Source organism: Lagopus muta, chromosome 6, assembly GCF_023343835.1.
Source record: "Lagopus muta isolate bLagMut1 chromosome 6, bLagMut1 primary, whole genome shotgun sequence".
Classification (NCBI taxonomy): Eukaryota; Metazoa; Chordata; class Aves; order Galliformes; family Phasianidae; genus Lagopus; species Lagopus muta.
This window is the reverse complement of record NC_064438.1, coordinates 55,328,674-55,347,711: the sequence shown is the minus strand read 5'-3', so window position 1 is coordinate 55,347,711 and position 19,038 is coordinate 55,328,674. Positions and strand designations below refer to the sequence as shown.

At 45.2% G+C, this 19,038-nt stretch overlaps 1 protein-coding gene across 5 annotated transcripts in view; it reads right to left on the bottom strand.

The window, feature by feature from the left end:
- Positions 1-930: 930 nt before the first annotated feature.
- SLC35F4 (solute carrier family 35 member F4) overlaps positions 931-19,038 on the bottom strand; it is a 102,920-nt gene continuing 84,812 nt past the window's right edge. For 4 of the 5 annotated variants that reach the window (XM_048950228.1, XM_048950230.1, XM_048950229.1 and 1 more), the window contains 6 exons: positions 17,951-18,248; positions 10,943-11,162; positions 4,942-5,067; positions 3,438-3,630; positions 2,182-2,271; positions 931-1,343 (listed from right to left, as the gene is read on the bottom strand). In XM_048950228.1, the coding sequence (XP_048806185.1) occupies positions 1,102-1,343; positions 2,182-2,271; positions 3,438-3,630; positions 4,942-5,067; positions 10,943-11,162; positions 17,951-18,248 (1,169 nt within the window). In that variant the 3' untranslated portion in view covers positions 931-1,101. Of the gene's footprint in view, positions 1,344-2,181; positions 2,272-3,437; positions 3,631-4,941; positions 5,068-10,942; positions 11,163-17,950; positions 18,249-19,038 lie in introns of those variants that run through there. The other variant, XM_048950233.1, reaches the window with a different exon arrangement.

Here is a 19,038-nt window from a genome sequence, read left to right as displayed (position 1 = left end):
GATTCAGATTGGATAATAGGAAACGTTCTCCAGAAGAGCAGTGATGCAGTGGTACATCTGCCCAGGGAGTGCTGGGCTCACCATCCTTGGAGAGGTTCAAGGACTGTGGAGATGTGGCACTGAGGGACCTTGACAGTGGGCATGGTGGGGGTGAGCTGGGTCAGATCCTCATCTGGAAATTTGTGTTTTTGGGGGCCGTGGGGCAGGCAGAGTGGCTTTGCTGGGGGTGGGAGGAAGGCATGGCTGCAGAAAGGCTGCGTCTGAGCAGGCACTGGGCGGGTGGGATTCTCAGTTTGTATTCCTCCAATGGATCAGCAACACGGCTGTGCAGAACAGCCCTGGATTTCACATTATTTTCCTTGCTGAACACTTAATGAGGCTCCTTGAAGGATCCAGTGCTGGGCCTGAAGACGCTGCCGTGAAGCTGCGTGCCAAAACGCACTCGTCAATGCATGCTGAAAGGAAATGCTTGTTTTCCCTGTGTGTTTGGTTTGGCAGGAGCTGGAATTCCAGTAAAACACATCTCTACAGCTCTCTGTTGGTGTAAATGAATGTATCAACCCCAAAACCGACCTGGGGTGGTGCCCATTCAGCCACAAGTGTGACTGATCCCAGAAATGCTGGGTCACAGCTCCCCTATGGTGACAGGGAGGGAAGTGGCCAGGTTGGTTTGCTTTGGCTTTTGAAAGGTTTTTCACTGTGGCGGATGAGAAGAACAATTGTTTGGCCCAATGAAATGCTCTAAGAAATGGGATCTGCCATTTCCCAAGGGTGCTGATGGTTCAGGGTGCTCCATTTCTCATGAGAAGGCTCTGGGAGGTACTGGGCTCTTGGTAAAGCTCAGCACCATTGGGTTCAGTAACACAAGAGCTTAAATGTTTGTGGTTTTTTTTTTTTTTAATTAGAAAACATTTTATTGTGGTTATTTACACCCTTTCCTTGGTAAGTGTATAAATGTAAACATTTATTATAGATCTAACTCTCTTATCTTACAACTCATACCCAGTTCAGAGTAAATGGCATTTTTAAGCATACAAGGAGTGAGGAAATTTAAGCTATATTCACAGAATATACACCTGCGTGCAGTACAGTCCACCAGCCCTAAGCTAGTGGTATAGACACTGTGCCATTGGCTCTACTTCTGCTTCTCGTGTGTACACTGGAGTCTGTGATGTCGTCGGCGTGATCCTCACTTTTCTTCTCCTTTAAGCTGTTGATGAACCTCAGGGTTATTTCATCCCACTCTTCGGGGAGCAGCATCAGCAGGAACCCAATGCAAATGATGATGGTGGCTCCCAACCTCACCACGCTGAAGATCATTTTGTGCTTCAACAGATCCACAGCTGCGAAGGAGAAACAACAGCACCATCAAAACTGCAGCAGGAAAAAGACTGTGGCATCAGATCAGCCTGGCTTATCTCCACGACATGCATCTTAGATGGCCACGTTGTCTGCCATCCCCAAGAGTAACCAGATCTTGGACAGTGTAAAAGACTTTTCCTTGTATCTAACCTATTTTCTTGAAGCTTGAAGCCATTTCCCCTTATTCTGTTACCACAGACCCTGCTCAAGAGTCTGTCTCCTTCCTTCCTGTAGCTCTCCTTCAGATATTGAAAGGCTACCAACAGGTCATATCCTTTTGCCACATGGATCAGGGAGGGCAGCAAACTGGAGGTGATGCCTCCAGGCCAAGCCTGCCAGCCCCACAAGTGTAATAACAGCAAATCTGAGCCCTTGCAGGGCTGACAATCACATCGTGCATCTCTGACCTGCATCCCCCTCTGAATAGATGTTTCTTTGGAAATGTGCCCAGACACCTGGAGTTGCAGGGGGGTGGAGGAGGAAAACAGAAGAGCAGAGACAGCAGCTACTGAAGAAGAAGGAGGACTTTGGAGTAAAGTTCCACGTGTATGGGCTGCCCTCATCAGTCACCAGCTCTGGGGCCGCTGCCTGCCTCTCTGTGCTCAGTATGGGCACAGCCACCAAGAAAAGGAAGACAAAAGAAATGGCTTTGGCTAACGAAAAATCCCACCATCACCAGGAGCACACGTGGGAGCCAAGCGACATCGAATCCCTTCTGAAATACGTGGCAGAACATTTTGACCATTTAGACAAAAAATCTGCTTCTGCTGTCTGCATGCTGATGTGCTTATCTTCCAACCCACGAGCAAGGACTTGTACCTGCATTCCCAGGGACACTGAGCACTGTGCCAATGGAGATCAGAATGGGGTACGTAAGCACGACGCCAACGTTAACCAGAATGTTGAAGGCTGGGGAAAACAGATAAAATAATACATGATTATGCAGAAGAGCACTAGAATGAGACTCTCCTCCTCCACTCTGACCTCAGAAACGTGATGGGAATTCTATAGTCAGAGTCATTAAGGTTGGAAAAGACCTCTAAACCATCTAGTCCAACCATCCACCTACCACCACCAATGCCCACTGACCACGTCCCTCAAGATAAAGGGGCACTCATGCAATTAGCCTATGAAGTCAGCTAAGCAGGCTGTCCTTAGACCACGGTCTTGCTGCAATGTTGAAGGCAGTACAAATGCTCAGTGTGGATTTATGGGATGTTTTGGGTTTTTCTTTTTAATATAAGTAGTCCTAAACAGCAGAACTTTGGGTGGTAAGTTATCAGTACTTTTTGTCCCTTTGATGCTCACGGAGAAGGTGCCATTCAGCTCAGGAATGGCAAGGGCTTTGCTCTCAGCACCTCAGCTGTCAGACCTGCTGTGTTTTAGCATGGCTGCATTGATGGACTGTGTACTGGCAACGACATCCTTTTTGTTTCCCTTTAATATACTTGTAGTGGAGACAAACCTCTACAATTATGAAATAATTGAGACTTTAGCGAAGGAAAGGATGTTCTTATACCTGCAAATTAAAACACCCCTGGGCTGAATCCAACAGCTTTTCTGCCTGCCTAGAGGACAGAAATTGTAGCCCTGGAAGAAGTGTTAGGGGAGAGAGGAGGGGAAGAGAAAGCTGCAGGAAATGAAACAGACAGCACCAGTCTTTGCAGACTCTCAAAAAGCTGTGCAACCTCTGCCCAGAGCCTGCAGCACCCCCAGAAATGTGTCCTGCATCAGTAAGTCTCCATGTCAGTGCTGCATGCCCTGCAGAGCCTGCCAGGAGCTGCTCGGCTGTGTGCAGCCCTTTGAAATTCCATTTTTAGCAACCAATCTGGGACAGAGAAAGTGAAATATCAATAACACCGCTGTAGGAATGCAAAGATGAAAAGTGAACAATTAGTACGAGCTCTCTGCCTTTGTTCCCTTCTACTAATATTAGTGTTAAGGCCTCCAAAGGAAAGTGTTAATCATTCTTTAAGGAGTACCAGTGTGCACTGAGGTCAGATTCCATCTGGGAGAGCTTTGTACTGGGTGCAAAGGGATGGGACAGAAAAACGAGCACCTTTTTTATCACATACCTAACCAGAGGCCAGCTACTCCACACAGGAAGCCCCACGGTACAGCAGAGAAGGGTGACCAGTATTCCACCTTCGTAAAATACAGTATGATTGGGGTAACAGAGATGAAAATTAAATTGAAGAAGCCCAAGGTGGAAACAAAATGAGCAGCCTCTCCAAAATTCGCACTGCCAAGAAACATCTTGAACAAAACCTGCAAAGGAAAGAGAGGGGTTTTAGTCTCATGGCTGTTGTGGAAAGCAAAGTCCTCCTGCACAGCATCCTCCATTTCCTTGGGAATAATGGGACACAAGAACAGCCCTGACCAGGACAGGGTGTCACATCCCAAAATTCCTTCTTAGCAGAGTTGCCCTCAATGAGTTCTTATCCCAGAGTGTACACACAGCTGGGACTTCCCAGACCAAACTCCAACACCTTGCATTTGGCTTTGCTGAATCTCATTAGGCTCGCATGGGCTCATCTTTTGAGTTGTCCAGGTCCCTCTGGGTGGCATCCCTTCCTTCTGTTCTATCGACTGCATCACTCAGCTTGGTGTCAACAGCAAACTTGCTGAGGGTGCATTTGATGCCATTGTCTGTGTTGTTGATAAAGATGTTGAAGAGCACTGGTCCCAAGACGGACCCCTGGGGGACACTGCTTGTGACCAGCCTCCACCTGGACATAGAGCCATTGACCACAGCCCTCTGGCTGTGACCTTCCAGCCAATTCTTTACCCATCCAATAGTCCAGCCTTCAAATAGTCAGCCTTCAAATCTCTCTCCCATTCAGAGATGAGGATGTAGTGTGGAACCATGTCAAAGGCCTCGCACAAGTCCATGCAGACAACATATCTTGATGTTTATTATAAAATGCCAGAAGGAGTGTAAATCAGAACCCAAACACATGGCAGTCCATGTAAGGAGAGTTACAGGAGTAAACACAGCCACCTTAGCCCAACCTACAAGGTGGGCTATTTCTAGGTCAGCCACGTCCCTCCCTTCTTCATCTCTCACCTCCAAGAGCAGCTAGTTCTTTCAAGCAGGAATCAGAGCCCTGCTGTCTCTAATATACCAGGCAAACAGGGGCTCTCAGCCTGGCACGAGAGTGGAATACACAAGAGCTCTGCACTGCAGACCAGGGACGAGATGTCTGTCCCTGCAGAAGGGACACGGTGCTATCTGCTCTCACCCTCTCCTCCCTGCTGCAAACGGCCCACTTGAAACAGTGTCAACGAATGGCAGTGGCAAGAAATGGTTAAAAGATGATCCTAAACTCCTTGCAGCAGGATAACAACAGAGATTTCATCAAGGGCTCATAAAGCAAAGGCAATCTGAATATTTGGCAGCAACAGACTAATTACTCTGGTAGTGTAGACACTGTGACATCACCTGGTCACAACACGAATGACACATGAGGGGTAAATAAATAGAAGCATTTAATTCATAGGGATCTGCTCTGTACATTCGCATTATTATCATCTAATGCTAAAAAAAAATAGAAATATTAATAAACAGTGACGACCCACCTTATACAGTGCAGATGTAGAGGCTGATCCAACAGCATATGCTACCCCGATAATTGAATCACCCTGGAAACCATCTGCATATGCCATCATTACGATTCCTGTGATTGCCATTATTGCTGCGACTATCTGCACAGACAAAGCAAAGCAACGTGAAGCTCAGCACAGTTTCATTACACAGAAAGAGATTATCACTGCGGGGGGCTTTAATGAGTGTCACTAGCTATGTTCTCTGACTTCAGATCTTCCCAACTTCCCTTAAATAGGTGGTTATATACTGTTGGGAGAGATGTAAAACATAATGAAAGTGTATTGCACTGAGTGATATGGATCTATAGCATTGCAAACTGTCCTGGGAGCTACTCAAATAACATCCATCATTATGTATTTTACAAGCTAAAAACCCACTTTAAAGATGTGACTCTAAGACTGAGTGATTTCTAAGATACTTTGCTATGCAAGAGGATGAATACTCATCAAAGCCACCACTTGGACCTGAAATGTAAACATTTTGATGGGAAGCCTTCCTGGAGATCAGCCCAGGAGAATAACTCTTGTGTTGGGGATCAGCTGTACATAACTGGGAGCTGTGTACATTTCCCAATGGCTGTTCCAGCTTTCTTGGACAGATGTGGCCAAATATCTTTAAGAAGCCTTTACCTTTCTGGTCAGGGTTTGTAGGATTGGGGTTTTTTTTGTCTCTTTTGAAAATCCAAGTCAGAGCTTCTAAGAAGCTCAAAGGAAAAAGAACAGAAATATGTATCTACACAGTATGTGAAATCCTGGGTCCTGACTCCAGGAAGCCTCATGAAGTGCCAGGGATCACTCCATGCTTTATTCTTTGAAAAACTCCTCTTTTCCTACCTACCCTCAGCAGGTAAATAAGGTGTCTTTACCTTATTCTGCTTTCAAAGACAGTGACTACCTAACTTCCATGGACTTCAGAGGGAAATGTTTCCTCAGACCTGGGGAAAATCACAGCTTCATTTCTGAAAGATGGGTTTTTAAACGGATTTTACAAAGAATAAGTATAGCATTAAACACCTTGCCATTATAAATAGAAGACTGTACTAGAGCTTGGCACAGTCAGAAGATGCACAAATGCAGATCCCTAATGTTGGCTGTTACAGAGTCATCAGCAGTTTGTAAGGCTCAGATGCTTTTCTCTTATCAGATACCCATTAAATGGCACAGTGAGGAGGACAAGGAGGGCCCTCTCCATCCATACAAACTAAAACAAATATAGTTATGCTCAACAGCTGCAGTCAGCTGCTGAGCAGCCTGCTTGGCAGGCAGGGCTTTCATAGAATCATAGAATGGCCAGGGTTGGAAGGGACCTCAAGGATCATCAACCTCCAACCATCCCACCACAGGCAGGGCCACCAACCTCCACATTTAATACCAGACCAGGCTGCCCAGGGCCCCATCCAACCTGGCCTTGAACACCTCCAGGGATGGGGCATCCATAGCCTCCTCGTCCCCGGGACAACCCCAAACCAACACCAAAAAGAGATGGGCACGGGGTTAGGAGTTCTTTCTGGAAAACCTCACTTAGCTGCACATAAGAAATGGTTACCACCAGATGAACTTGAGTTTCACGTGCATCACACACGCACGGCCAAAGATTTCTCCATAAAACCACCTGCCTTACTGCAGAGCAGTCTGACTTTCGGATCTCACAAAGGTTCACCAAGAGTCCTAGAAACCAACTGATACTTGTACTGAGCAGATGTGAGGCAATAAAGACAAAACCCTCATAAAACAACTTCAACAGCACCACTCAGAAGAGCAAACCATGTCTCAGGGGACACACAAGGTGAGGACACGTGTAAATGCGCCCATGTATGGGAGATTACTGAGAATCAATAATCAACTCCCACGGTGAAGCCAAATCTCTGAGACCTCAGTTAAAATGTTAGCACTCCTAAATCCCAAAGGCTGGAAGGGACCTTTTTAAAGCCCATTGAGTCCCAGTCCCTGTCATGGGCAGAGACACCTCCCACCAGCTCAGGCTGCCCAGAGCCCCATCCAGGCTGGCCTTGGGCACTTCCAGGGATGGGGCACCCACAGTTTCTCTATGCCAGCATCTCATCATCTCATAGAGAAGAATTTCTTCCTTATATCTAATCTAAATCTCCCCTCTATTAGTTTAAAGTTGTTACTTCTTCTCCTGTCACTGCACTCACTGACAAATTATGTAATATTTGTCTAATACTGCTATTCCTCCTTATGGTTTATCCTAGCATACCAATACCACAGCACCCAGCCTTGAAGCAGTGCAGAATCATACTCAGTGCTTCTCTGAAATCACAATGACGTGTCCTGTGATTCTGCAGAGCTCCCCTTGCCCTGCTTACTGCACATCTGGTTTCATCTTGGACTGCATCACACATCCCACCTCATGCATAAATTCAGATGCAGCATTTCAGCTGTCAGCTGAATCCTTCAGCCACAGTATCCCAGGCAGTATCTCCCATAAGACAAAACAGGGGAATCTGATGCAGTTATCCCCTTCTTCAGATGGAAAGAATCAAGATTAAACCAACACTCTGACCCAGTAAGTGAAGAACCTTTCATGGTTCTGGTGACCAGTAGATCCATCATCCCCACAGAAAGGAACTTCCTTGTTGGGAAAATCATCTTCCCAGCCTGACTACATCCAATTCTGAGAGGCAGTTTCCTAATTTAATCAACAATTTAGAAAGCCAAGCACCTTCTCCCCTGAAACAACCACAGCAATGGACAGACATGGGGCATCATCTCGTAAGACTTCAGAAATATATGACCTGATACGGGAAAACAGAGAGAACATTATTTCAACTTCATGTACAAAGCCCTTCCTGCAAATCACACACCACTGCATTAGCACAGCTGACCTTGTGTGTTTGCTTTAGAAACCTGAGCACACATCCTGCAGACAAGCAGCAGCAAGGCCACGGCCAGGCAAGGCTGACAGCTGACAGCTCGTTAAACAAGGCTTTTAATTAATGGAAGAGTGGAATAACTTTCTTTCAGATCTTTATGGATAAGGAATGAAATAAGCTTGCCTTTTTCTTTTTCCTGGAAGACAGCTAGGCCAACTAAGAGTTAGCAACAATTGCTTTTCTGTGTGCAGCAGATGGCAAAATGGGGTGCTGCAGGAAGGAAATCTGTGTTTGCACTCTAGCCAACCTTTTTTGGGTGGGGGAAAAATGCCCCCACAGCACTCTGCACCTACCCAATAAGCATCACTTCAGCTGCCAACTTCACAGAAGAAACACAACCATGGGCTCAAACTTGGGAATGTTTAACATGTGGCTACATCTAAGCATCATAAACCCACAGAACTCTCCAAAGATGAGAAGTCATTCACACATCTGTGCTTGCTCTGAGCCACAGCTGCCCAGCCCTCCACAAATCCCTGTGTAACACGGACACAGGGTGCATCTTATTAATCTGCAAGGCATTCATAAGTGTCCAAGCAAACCAGGTTATGACGTAGTAGGGACTGTGTGATGCTCCTTGTGCAGATACTCACTGTGGCTAAGGGTCTGCCTCCACTGAAACTCTGAATCCTTGCTCTTAAGTAAACAGATACACATTCATTGCTGTGTATATCAGTTTCATATAAATACTCTTTCTCCAGTGTGTGTTTTATCATAGAATGGCCTGGGTTGCAAAGGAGCACAGTGCTCATCCATTTCCAACCCCCTGCTGTGTGCAGGTCGCCAACCAGCAGCCCAGGCTGCCCAGAGCCACATCCAGCCTGGCCTTGAATGCCTGCAGGGATGGGGCATCCACAGCCTCCTTGGGCAACCTGTTCCATGCGTCATCACCCTCTGTATGATAAATTTCTTCCTAATATCTAACTTAAACCTCGCCTCAGTTTTACTCTCTCTGGTTACCCCAAGCTCCTTCAGCATCACTGCAAAGCACACACTGCAAGTAACTCAAATGCCAGAGCACTATGTGCAGCCTTCCTGCAGCTATTTGATGCTTCCCCACCCAAATCTATGCCACACTGTATGGGTAGCCATCACACCATGCCTGTCCTTATGCAGCCCACCTGAAATCCTGCCTGCAGCTGCATTCCACCCAGATGCACTGCAGATATGCCCCACAGCTCCCAGGCTCTGACAGAACAAGTAGCTGAGCTCTGAAATGCTGTCTGGGCTCCAGGCTGCTGTGTGCTTCTACATGGGGTATGCAATTACCCTTTTTATTTCCATCCCCTTCATGTCCAAATAGCCAAATCATGCCTGCTGTCTGAGATGCATTCATAATACCAAAGGCTGAGTCCACGCTGCTTTGCTGTGTTTTAGTTCTCATACACTCTCCTGCGTGGTTATTAACATCATTAAGTGTTACTCTGGCAGGAGGGCTGCTGGAAAATGCTGCTAATTACCCTTCCAGCACAGTGCATGCAGAATCTGCCACTTAGCAGCAAAAGCAGCTTCTTTCATGTGCAGGATTTGCTGTTGGCTTCCTCTGCCAGCTCTTTCTTGTACAAACCTCATGGTGTTTACAGCATTAATACTGATGCATATTTATACCGACTTTGTATCAGTGAAAAACAGCTAATAACAGATAATAGCTTTAGTATTTTTTACCTGCTTTCTTTAAGAAAGTGGGCTACAGAAATGCAGTAATTGCGTTTGTTCTTCTAGAAAGAGGTTGCTTTTAGGGAAAAAAAAAATAGCTTAGAGAGTCCCAAATTTCCTATTTTTTTTTCCCCAGCTGGGCTCAGTATCACCTTACACAAGTGAGGAATAACAGCAGGAAGCTGAGATGATCAAGGGACCGAGGGGGGAAAACAGCCTCAGAAGTCACCGCTCCTGTTAATTGCTGTGCAGGAGAACTGAGGATTTCAAACCCTGCTTCTGTGAGCCAGCCATCAGCATGATGGGGGGGTATGGCACGCTCAGATATCTGAGTTTTTACATTTTTAATTATATATGAAATAGACATACAGATGTCTGGCTTTAGCACTGCAAGGTGAGGTGTCCATGCCTTTACCTTCATGGCACGGACCCTTTGCTGAACTCATCCAGCAACAATCCCTACCCAAAGGAGATGTTCTCATGGGACAACATATGGCTGACAATGCTCCATGTCATTACAGGCTGCCAAGCCAGTCCTGTCCCTCCAGGAAACCCCACAACTGTTTTACTTTACACTTTTTCTGTCCTGCAAGCACAGTGATTGGGCAATGTGCTGCTGTCTGCTCCAAATGCCTGTGCGTTAGGGTGCCTTCTCCTTTCACTTCTGAACCAATTCTATCACGCTGCTAATTAAAAGCAAGCTCTTGTCTTCATCATTTTTTATAGAAGTGGCCCACTTGGATAAGCATCCTGATCCTTCAAGCTTTCCATGGCACTTCTACTCTATTGACCCTCCTGATCACAGAACTTCCATTCTATCTGACCCTCCTGATCACAGAACTTCCATTCTATTGACTCTCCTGGTCCTAGGCACCATCCTGGCCCCACACAGTCACTGGTGGGGCTCAAGGTCCAGAAGGATGACACCCACTGACACCACGAGGTCTTGGACCACCACTTCAATGGGAGAATCTGCACAAGTAGAAACATGGAAGACTTGGCTGCTCCTTAGCCAAGCTACAGAACACAACCATGCAAACTGCTGCGTATCAGGAGATCTCAGATGTGGTGGTGGTTTATGCATGTGTACGTGTGGAATAAGTATATATGTTACATATTGAATACTGCTGCCTGCTCAAACAAGGAATAAAATTGCTTTGGTTAGAACCTAAGCATTTATCAGAAGGTTTAAAATAAAATTAACTGACTGTACTTAGCCCCGTAACCCAACTGAGTCTGACACCTCTGACTGATCTTCAGGCTCACATTTGGACCACAAAGCTCAATGAGAATGGTTTCATGGTACATGCATACCATAATATGGTGCACACATACCATATTGCAGCAGGGCTATGGTAGTGCAATAGCTTATGGTTTGAGGTAAGGGTGAAAATAAGAGAGGTGAAAATCAGGCATGCCATTACCCTTGCTCCCATGAACCTGTCTTTCAGCACAATCCAAGAAAGCAAGAAGACAAAAGCTTTGTTACAACAGAACAGAGCAGAGACGTCTGTGGCTGTCAGCTTCTTTAAAGCCAGTAAATACAAGTAGTTAGTCAAAGTCCACAGAATAGAAAAGGGAGCAGTCCTTTTAAGAAAGAGTTTCAGCGTCAGACCATCTTCACCAAAAATCCGACTGCATTCCCTAAGAAAAGAAAAGAGAGTTTAAAGCTCAGCTAGGGTTCTGCTTAGCATTCACTTCAGCACGGCAAATATTCATTAGACTTTTATCACACTCAATTAAATGCTTTTCTTAACTACTCTGCACGCCCGTAAGAAAGTATTGTTTAATTCACAGAGAGAAAATAACCAATATTTTTCTCAAAACAGCAGTTTCACAAATAGAAAAGAAGGAGCTTACCTGGAATAATCACAGTCTATGCAACAATAATCCCAGAGGTGCACACGTAAATGAAGGTCATCTATAAAACACTGACAGCTCTCAGCTTCTGCCTTCAAGGCCATGAAAAGGGTGATTATAACTGCAGTCTTTCTCTGTAGCTTGACAACTGTCCTCTTGCTTTGCCCTGATACCTCTTTTTATTTCTATTGGAATATATTCTAGTGTATGGCCAAGAGAGCTTTAGGGACTGCCTGAAAGATACCCACTGGCACGTGAAGCTGAGCCAATGAAACAAGAGAAGAGGAAAGGGCAGGGTATATAACAGGTGTATTTCACAACAGAGTGAAAAGCATGAATGCAACACGAAACCAAAACGCCAACGGAGCAAACCAAGGTGCCACCAAACTGCAACACATCATTACATGACAACACTAAGGGATTATGACCAAAATTCCCCCAGGTCTTGGGTCCCCAGAGCTTTCATAGCTTTGGACAATTCCTAAGATACCAATTATCTGGAATAACTAGAAACTTCAAAGAGTGCATTGCAAAATAAATCAAGTAAAAACTTAGGTTTTCTGTACTTTATTGGGGTGTGATAGTGGGAATAATAATCTTGGCTTAATTTCCATTTAAAGAGTTGTGTTGGGGTCTCCTTGCCCACTGCTATTAACTCTGGGGAAATCTGCTGTTAAAAAGGTTTCTTGTTTTTTACTATTGTGAATAGAAACCACCATTCTCCATTAGAAGAAAGGAGAGTAATTACATCTATGTAATATATAGGATAACCTATGCTTTATTTCATAGCTCTCAATTCCCTCTGCTACTAAGATGAGCTGGGGTACAAAGCAGTCATTTTTGGCAATAACACCAACACTGGGATGTGCACCGAGCTGATGATGCTCAGGCTGGCAGATCTGCCAATCCTCTCCTTCAGTCTGGATGAGCTGAATGCTCTCAGAAGTCAGCCTGTTTCTATGGAACATTACACATGGAAGGAGAACAGCTCATGTTGTGTATCACTTATCTCTTGCTTTGTACCTCATTTATCTGAGGTAAACTGAGGCAAACAAATAAATGTTTCAGTTTGAATGCAGGCTGTTGTACCACTGCTTTCAACAGGAGTTAAAAGTGATGAATTTCCTTGTCTGGAAACGGCCCTGCTGGCAGCAGAAACTTGACTACTTGTTGGCCTGCAGATACAGCAGCTGACACTTAAGAGATGTTTTTCTCCCTGTGAGACACAGTGGATGCAGAGACGATGCTAAGCTCAGACTGTGTCTCACTTCAGACAGGTGCTGCTGACCTGGATGCACCAAACCTGTGTTAGCATTACGAGATGCCAGAGCTGGTATGCCCTGTCTTGTCAAAAACAGATCTGAACTGTGAACTATAGACCTGCATGGATCCTGATGTTCAAACCAGTGGGAATTCTGCTGTCCACTGAGGTTCACAATTGGATTGTTACATGATTCTAAATCCAACCTGTCTCAGATGCTGTCAGAATCTGTCTTAGAGGGAACAAGCTTGTGCTATATTAAAATGAGAGATTGGTGCTTGGGCTGCTCAAAATAATGCAGGGCACGATTAACTATCCCAGTGCTATGCCAGTAGCATACAAACAGCAAAATCATCCAAGTGCATCACCGTGTCTGCAAGGCAGCAGGAAAAACTCTCTTCAAATGTGCCATGGAAAATCATGTCCCCATCACCCCTTTGCCTAGCAAGGCAAGGCACTGAGAGCAGGCAGGTAAAATGGAGCAGCAGCACAGCTGGAGAACAGCTGGACCTGAGAGATGCAGGAGACATTGGGAATACACTCAGCATTTCTGCCCATCTATCCACAAGGAGGGGAGGGGGTTTCTGAAGTCAAAAAGGGGAAATGCCAGAATCACAGAATCACAGAATGGTTTGGGTTGGAAGGGACCTTTAAGATGATTCAGTTCCAATCCCTTGCTATAGGCAGGGATACCTCCCTCTAGAGCAGGTAGCTCAAAGCCCCATCCTGCCTGGCCTTGAAAAAAGAATGGATCAGGCTTTCTTGTCCTATAGATCTACAGGATGTTTGCACCCAGACAAACACAGAGCAGAGTCAGGTCCAAAGTGCCCCAGCTAGGAGTTCCTGGAAGGAAGAAGCCTCAGAAAGATTTCTGTTGTTCTGGGATGGGTTCTATGGGCTGCCCAAAGTCTGGGAGGGACCACCAAAGACATCACTTATCTCTGAGTTCCCAGAAACAGTGGGAGGGATTGCAGACAGGTTCACAACTAGCAAAAGAAATCTGAAAATTCAGCTTCACGTGCCCCAGGCAATGGACTGCTTAAGTACATGGAAGAGCCCTCATCACACACAAGAGGAAACAAGGACCAGGCAAAACAGAGGCCAGTGCTTCATCGTCTCTCAGTTAGAAAAGAAGAAGAAAAAAAAATGTGACAGGATTGTGCTGAGCAAGAGAGAGACCTGCTGAATTCACTTCTGTGCCTAGGAGAACTCTGTGTTCCTGGTGAATAATGCTCAGTGAGTGAGGAGCTAGGAAGAATGCCTTCTCTTTTCAGCCATATCTAGAGTAATTGCCTCGGGCTCTGTGAGGGCTGGTTGCTCTGTGGTTAACTCAGCCTCTTTGGCACGCAACTAAAATTAAACCTGCAGAAGCAATCGGGACATGACAGTTTTAAAACCCTGTGCTCAGGGGAGAGGATCTGTGGATCCACTCCGATACAGATATCTGTAGGCTGTTGACTTACAGACAGAGACGTATCTAAGGGCAGCTGACCCTGAAACTACGATATAAACTATTTCCAAATGCACAAGAAGTCTATTTAAAACCTGCCCTCTAACACAAACAGCTCTTTTTATTTGCAGGTAGCCCTCAGCTCTGGGCAGTGTGCCACACTCTCAGGAACTGCAGCACCTCAGGCAGTCGTGGAGCTTTACTTCTGGGTCGCACTACACAGACTGCATCCCTCTCAGTTATTTGGATGCCAGAATTCTCATTCCCTGCAGAAGAATAGGTTTGCTCACCCTTGACAGGCAGCAGCTGCTGGAGCATAATTCAGCAGCTGGTTTTAAACCAGCTTACAGAGAACAGCTAACAGACACTACCTGGAGTAACATGAATATGAAGACTAGTGCTCACATCTTGTTGTCCTTTTTGCTAGACAACCAACTCTTCACAACATGTTCATCTTTCCTTAGGCACACCTACCAACACTGTTCCTACCCCGTGCCCTAAGGTTGCAGAGCACCTGCTGCTGTAGCATGGGAGTATTCTGGCAGAAAGCTGCTGAACACGACAGTGCAAGCTCCTTGAGGAGCCAAGACAGCAGACAGGGAGGCAAAATTTTTTGACATTGGAAATACAGAATTATAGAACAGTTTGAGTTGGAAAGGACCCTTAAAGGCTATCTGGTCTGACTCCCTGCAATGAATAAGAACAACCACAGCTCCACTAGATGCTCAGAGCCCATCCCCTGACCTTGGCTGTCTGCAGGGATGGAGCATCCCCCACTTCTCTGGCAATAACTGTGCCAGTGCCTCAGCACCCTTACCATAAAAAGCTTTTTTTCTTATACCCAGTCTAATTCTCTCCTCTTTTAGTTAGAAATCATTTTTCCTTGTCCTACCACAACAGACCCTACTAAAGAGTCTGACAGGTTAGTAGTTCCCTTCCACCTAACCCAAGCCGTAAGTCTAACAGGATCCTAGGCCACATCTGCTATCAGCAGGGTTGGATTTCCTTTTGCAGAGCTTACCAAGCTTTGGAACATTTTGTTCATGGCTATTGCAAGGACTCTCATATTTCAAGGTCTTTATCATGAGGAACTGCTGTCTGCAGTACCAGGAAGGTACAAAGAGCTGTGCCTTCCACCTCGAGACAACTGAGATACTGAAATCCAGTGGGGAGGTAATAACTGTGAGTTAGTTTCCGAGACCACAAAATTTAATCTCTAAGGTAAAGTGTGAAAGGTAAGAAATACACAATTGACAGTCTTAAGAAAGCCAAAGTAAAGTTGAAGACTGAGACTTTTATCCTTCCAGGTGGAATTTATTTTTTTTTTAAGAGATAAAAAGCAACAGTGGCTCTACACAGCTTTACCAGCCTGGGGCAGCTCTCTGCCAGTCACTGGCATCATCATTGGTCTCTGCCAAGATATCATCAACACTGTTTGTTCTGATCCACTGGGACTGTCTGTGGGACAGAATGTCATTTGTCTTCAAAGCCTGTAGTGAGGGACTACATCCTCCAGAAATACAATCTCCTCTGGATCTGAGGCAGGCCTGGCACCGTTATACAACAGGCTTTACTGACAAGAATTACTCCACAGAAATAAAAACATCAAATGAAGCAATAAGAAACCTTAGAAAATGCAGTTTGAAAAAAATAATAAGGACCATATCAAAAACACAAAACAAGCTGTTAACCAAGCAGTTGACCAGCCTGGAAATTAACCCTGCTGTGAGAAGGAGGCTGGATCACACGACCTCCAAAGATCCCTTCTAAATTTCTATAACTCTGAATTTAAAAACTCCAGATGATGTTTTTCAATTCTTTAAGTCATCAGAAAACCAAGCACTCATCCTGGAGAGAGTGCCATAGCCAAATCCCAGCACAAAGAGCTTGCCCAGCTGTAATGCAGCACAGACCAAGCAGGCTGGTGCCCATGACAGTCAGTACTTGCCAGCAGTCACTTCTCCCTGGGATCTGAATTCTCAATACATCTGGACTAGGAAACGCTCTGGAACGTGCCCTTCCATCAGCTCTAGCACCAGAGTCCTCCTTGCACACTTCACAAACGCAGCTTCACATCCACATGCAGAAGTTCCTCGGGCAGGTACACATGTCCTCACACCTGGCTGAATTTCATCAACAGCTGGGGAAATGCACCTACTGTTAAAGCGTGCTCTTATTACTCACTGCCACAAATGTTTTGCTCAAAACTTGGCTCTGGTGGATGCCAATCAACTCAATGCAGAGGCTCTATCTGTGGGGATATTTAGTCTCACCTTCTCCCTTATTTGCACTGCATTTGTTATTACTTCACCCCATACCCAGAAGCCAAGCTGACACTGTTAATGTTCTCACCAATACTCCAGAAAGAATCTGAATGAAGGCATCGTTAACATACAAAGCACTGGGTTTTCAGAGAAGCACTTAATTAAGTGCAACCATTCAATTTCAGTCACGCTGATTTGACAGAAATGATAAATTTAGGGCCAAATTATATCTCAGATCTTGGAAAAAGCAGCCAAGGGAAAACTCTGGCCCTGCTACACTCCAGCCGTGATGGTCACAAATTGAATTCCTCATGTTCTTGGTGACAGCTGTGCTGAGCCCTCCATCAGAGGGAACAAGGTGTGGGCCACACATTGTAGATATCTGGCAGAACAGATCACTCTGCTGCAGTCAGTAATACTGTTTTCAAAGCAGCTCTACAGTGGAGTAACAGAATAAGGTCCCACCTCAAAACTACCCTGTGAATACCCTCCCTTCACAGACAAGGTCTGTTATATTGTGACAAGCTGAATTTACCTCCATCCTTTAGAACAGCTTCTGCTTCACTGTTGGATGAGTAGAATAATGGAAGTGGAAGAGGAATAGTCAAATTAATTGCCCCAGGAAGAAGCAGCAATTCCAAGCCCTAAGATATGGCTTTAAGTACCAGCCAGGGTGGAACTGAGCCAGTCTGGTCCTTCCACAGTCTTGGTGGTTGGACTGGATGACTTCTTTGGGTCCCTCCTCCGATCTTGAACTCCTGTGCTTTCAGACTGGCTACTAAAAAGGAATGGGAATTTCTACATCTGCACTGATGCAGACTAATACTGTAGCAAACACTATGCATTCCTGCAGCCTTTGCACTTGAGGCTGGAATCTCGAGTGCAACTCGCAGCCACATTGCATATGGAAAGCCTAGAGTCAGAGTTGTTCTCCCTAGGCTCTTGCAAGAGAGAGGGACAGTTATTTCCATTCAGAGCTTTACAGAAGGGCAAAACCTTCTGTAAACATCCTCTCCCCAGCATGACAGCCACTCAGCTATGCCAACTTGCTCCTCAGAGTTACAGGCAGAGGAGAGCCAAGAGCCCACCCCATGCAAAAGAGCAGAGAAGGCTCCAGAGGTGTTCATCCTCCTGGCTGTGATCCAGCAGGAGGGGGAGGAAAAGACAATTTTCAAGCTGCAAACCAGCATAGGGAGCAAGCCATCTCCTTACCCTGAAACATCTTTTATTCTCTACAGCTATGAGTCGTTTTGATTGCACCTTACACTAGCATTCTGTCAGGAGAGATTAACCGTCAGTGGAAAACTGATCCAGGCAAGAACACAAATTATACAGATCTTAGATAACAGCAAGATTATAAGCAAATAATTGACCTTTTCAACTCAGTGAAAATAGAACCCTCTAACGATCAATTATCCATTTATTCAAGCATATGTCACTCATCTGCTAGCCTTTTAAAAATTATTTATGAACGTGATTTTCTGCAGCACGACCTTCGTTCTGTCTTCTGACACCCTGGGTCAAACTGAGAAGTGCAGTGATTTCAGTCCTCAGAGATCAGGCTGCTTAAAAGTGATATTGCCACGATAAAGCCTACCTGAATTTCTTGATTGGAGACTGCTTCTCTTGTGCAGTTGCAAGGTGCCCAGAATAATAAATGGGAAATACCATAATGTTCCAGTTTGTTGAGAACCAAGTCATGAAAAAAGGACAGTCAAATGTCTCATAGGTGATTTTGACAAACTGCGTTGTCCCAACCCAGGAGGAAGAGACGGACAAAATGATCAGAAATCTCCAAATGAGCTTAAGAAACGTGGATGTGCAAGACTGGCACCGTGTCTGTCCCTCAGCTTCTTGGCTGCTGCTCTCCGTGTGCGCTTGTGTTCCTTCTTCTCCTGGATAAAAATCATACAGAAAAAAAAAGAGTTGCACACATCATTAATGCATTCTAAACAATTCTTAGCAAAATCTCGCTTCGTGATCCAGCCACAAACCACGCCGTGCCTTTTCTCATTTCATTCCTGCATGTCCCACAAACACCAAAATCCCGCTCAGAAATACTTCAACAATACTATCTTCAAGAGAATAGGAACAAAAGATAAACACAATAGAGGCTGGAGGTAACAGCATTGTGGTTAAGCTGTCTGCTTTATCAGCCCTTCTTCCCTTCTGTCAGCCAAACCTCCAGAACACAGCTACATCTCTTGGAACCAGCTACATTATAAAGTCAATGACTCTGCATGTTTGCAGCATAAAAGCTATCCGACCCTATACATCTGGAGCCAGAAAATGGCTCTTATTATTGAATATTTAAACTCAAAAATCACTGTTTTATTTGAAAGGTGAGGAATAAACAGTCTGGTGGTTTGATGTTTCAAGGCAGAGACAGGGATTATTTCAGTCAAGTTTCTGTATTTACACTTTTGAAGTTAAAAAAGGAAACTGAACAAAACTGAAGCTTGGCATGCCTGAAAATAAACCTCTAAAGATAAGCAAGAGGGAATCAGAAAGTTGCCATGTTTCATTTTCGTACAGTACTTTTCAGACCTAATCTATAAATCACTGGAACCAGCACTGCGGAGCACCAAATCCCACTGACTGATGACTGGCTCTCCAGATTTACTGATGCAGCCCATGAACCCAATTGTGATTGCACAGATCCCAGCTGAAAACAACGGATCCGAC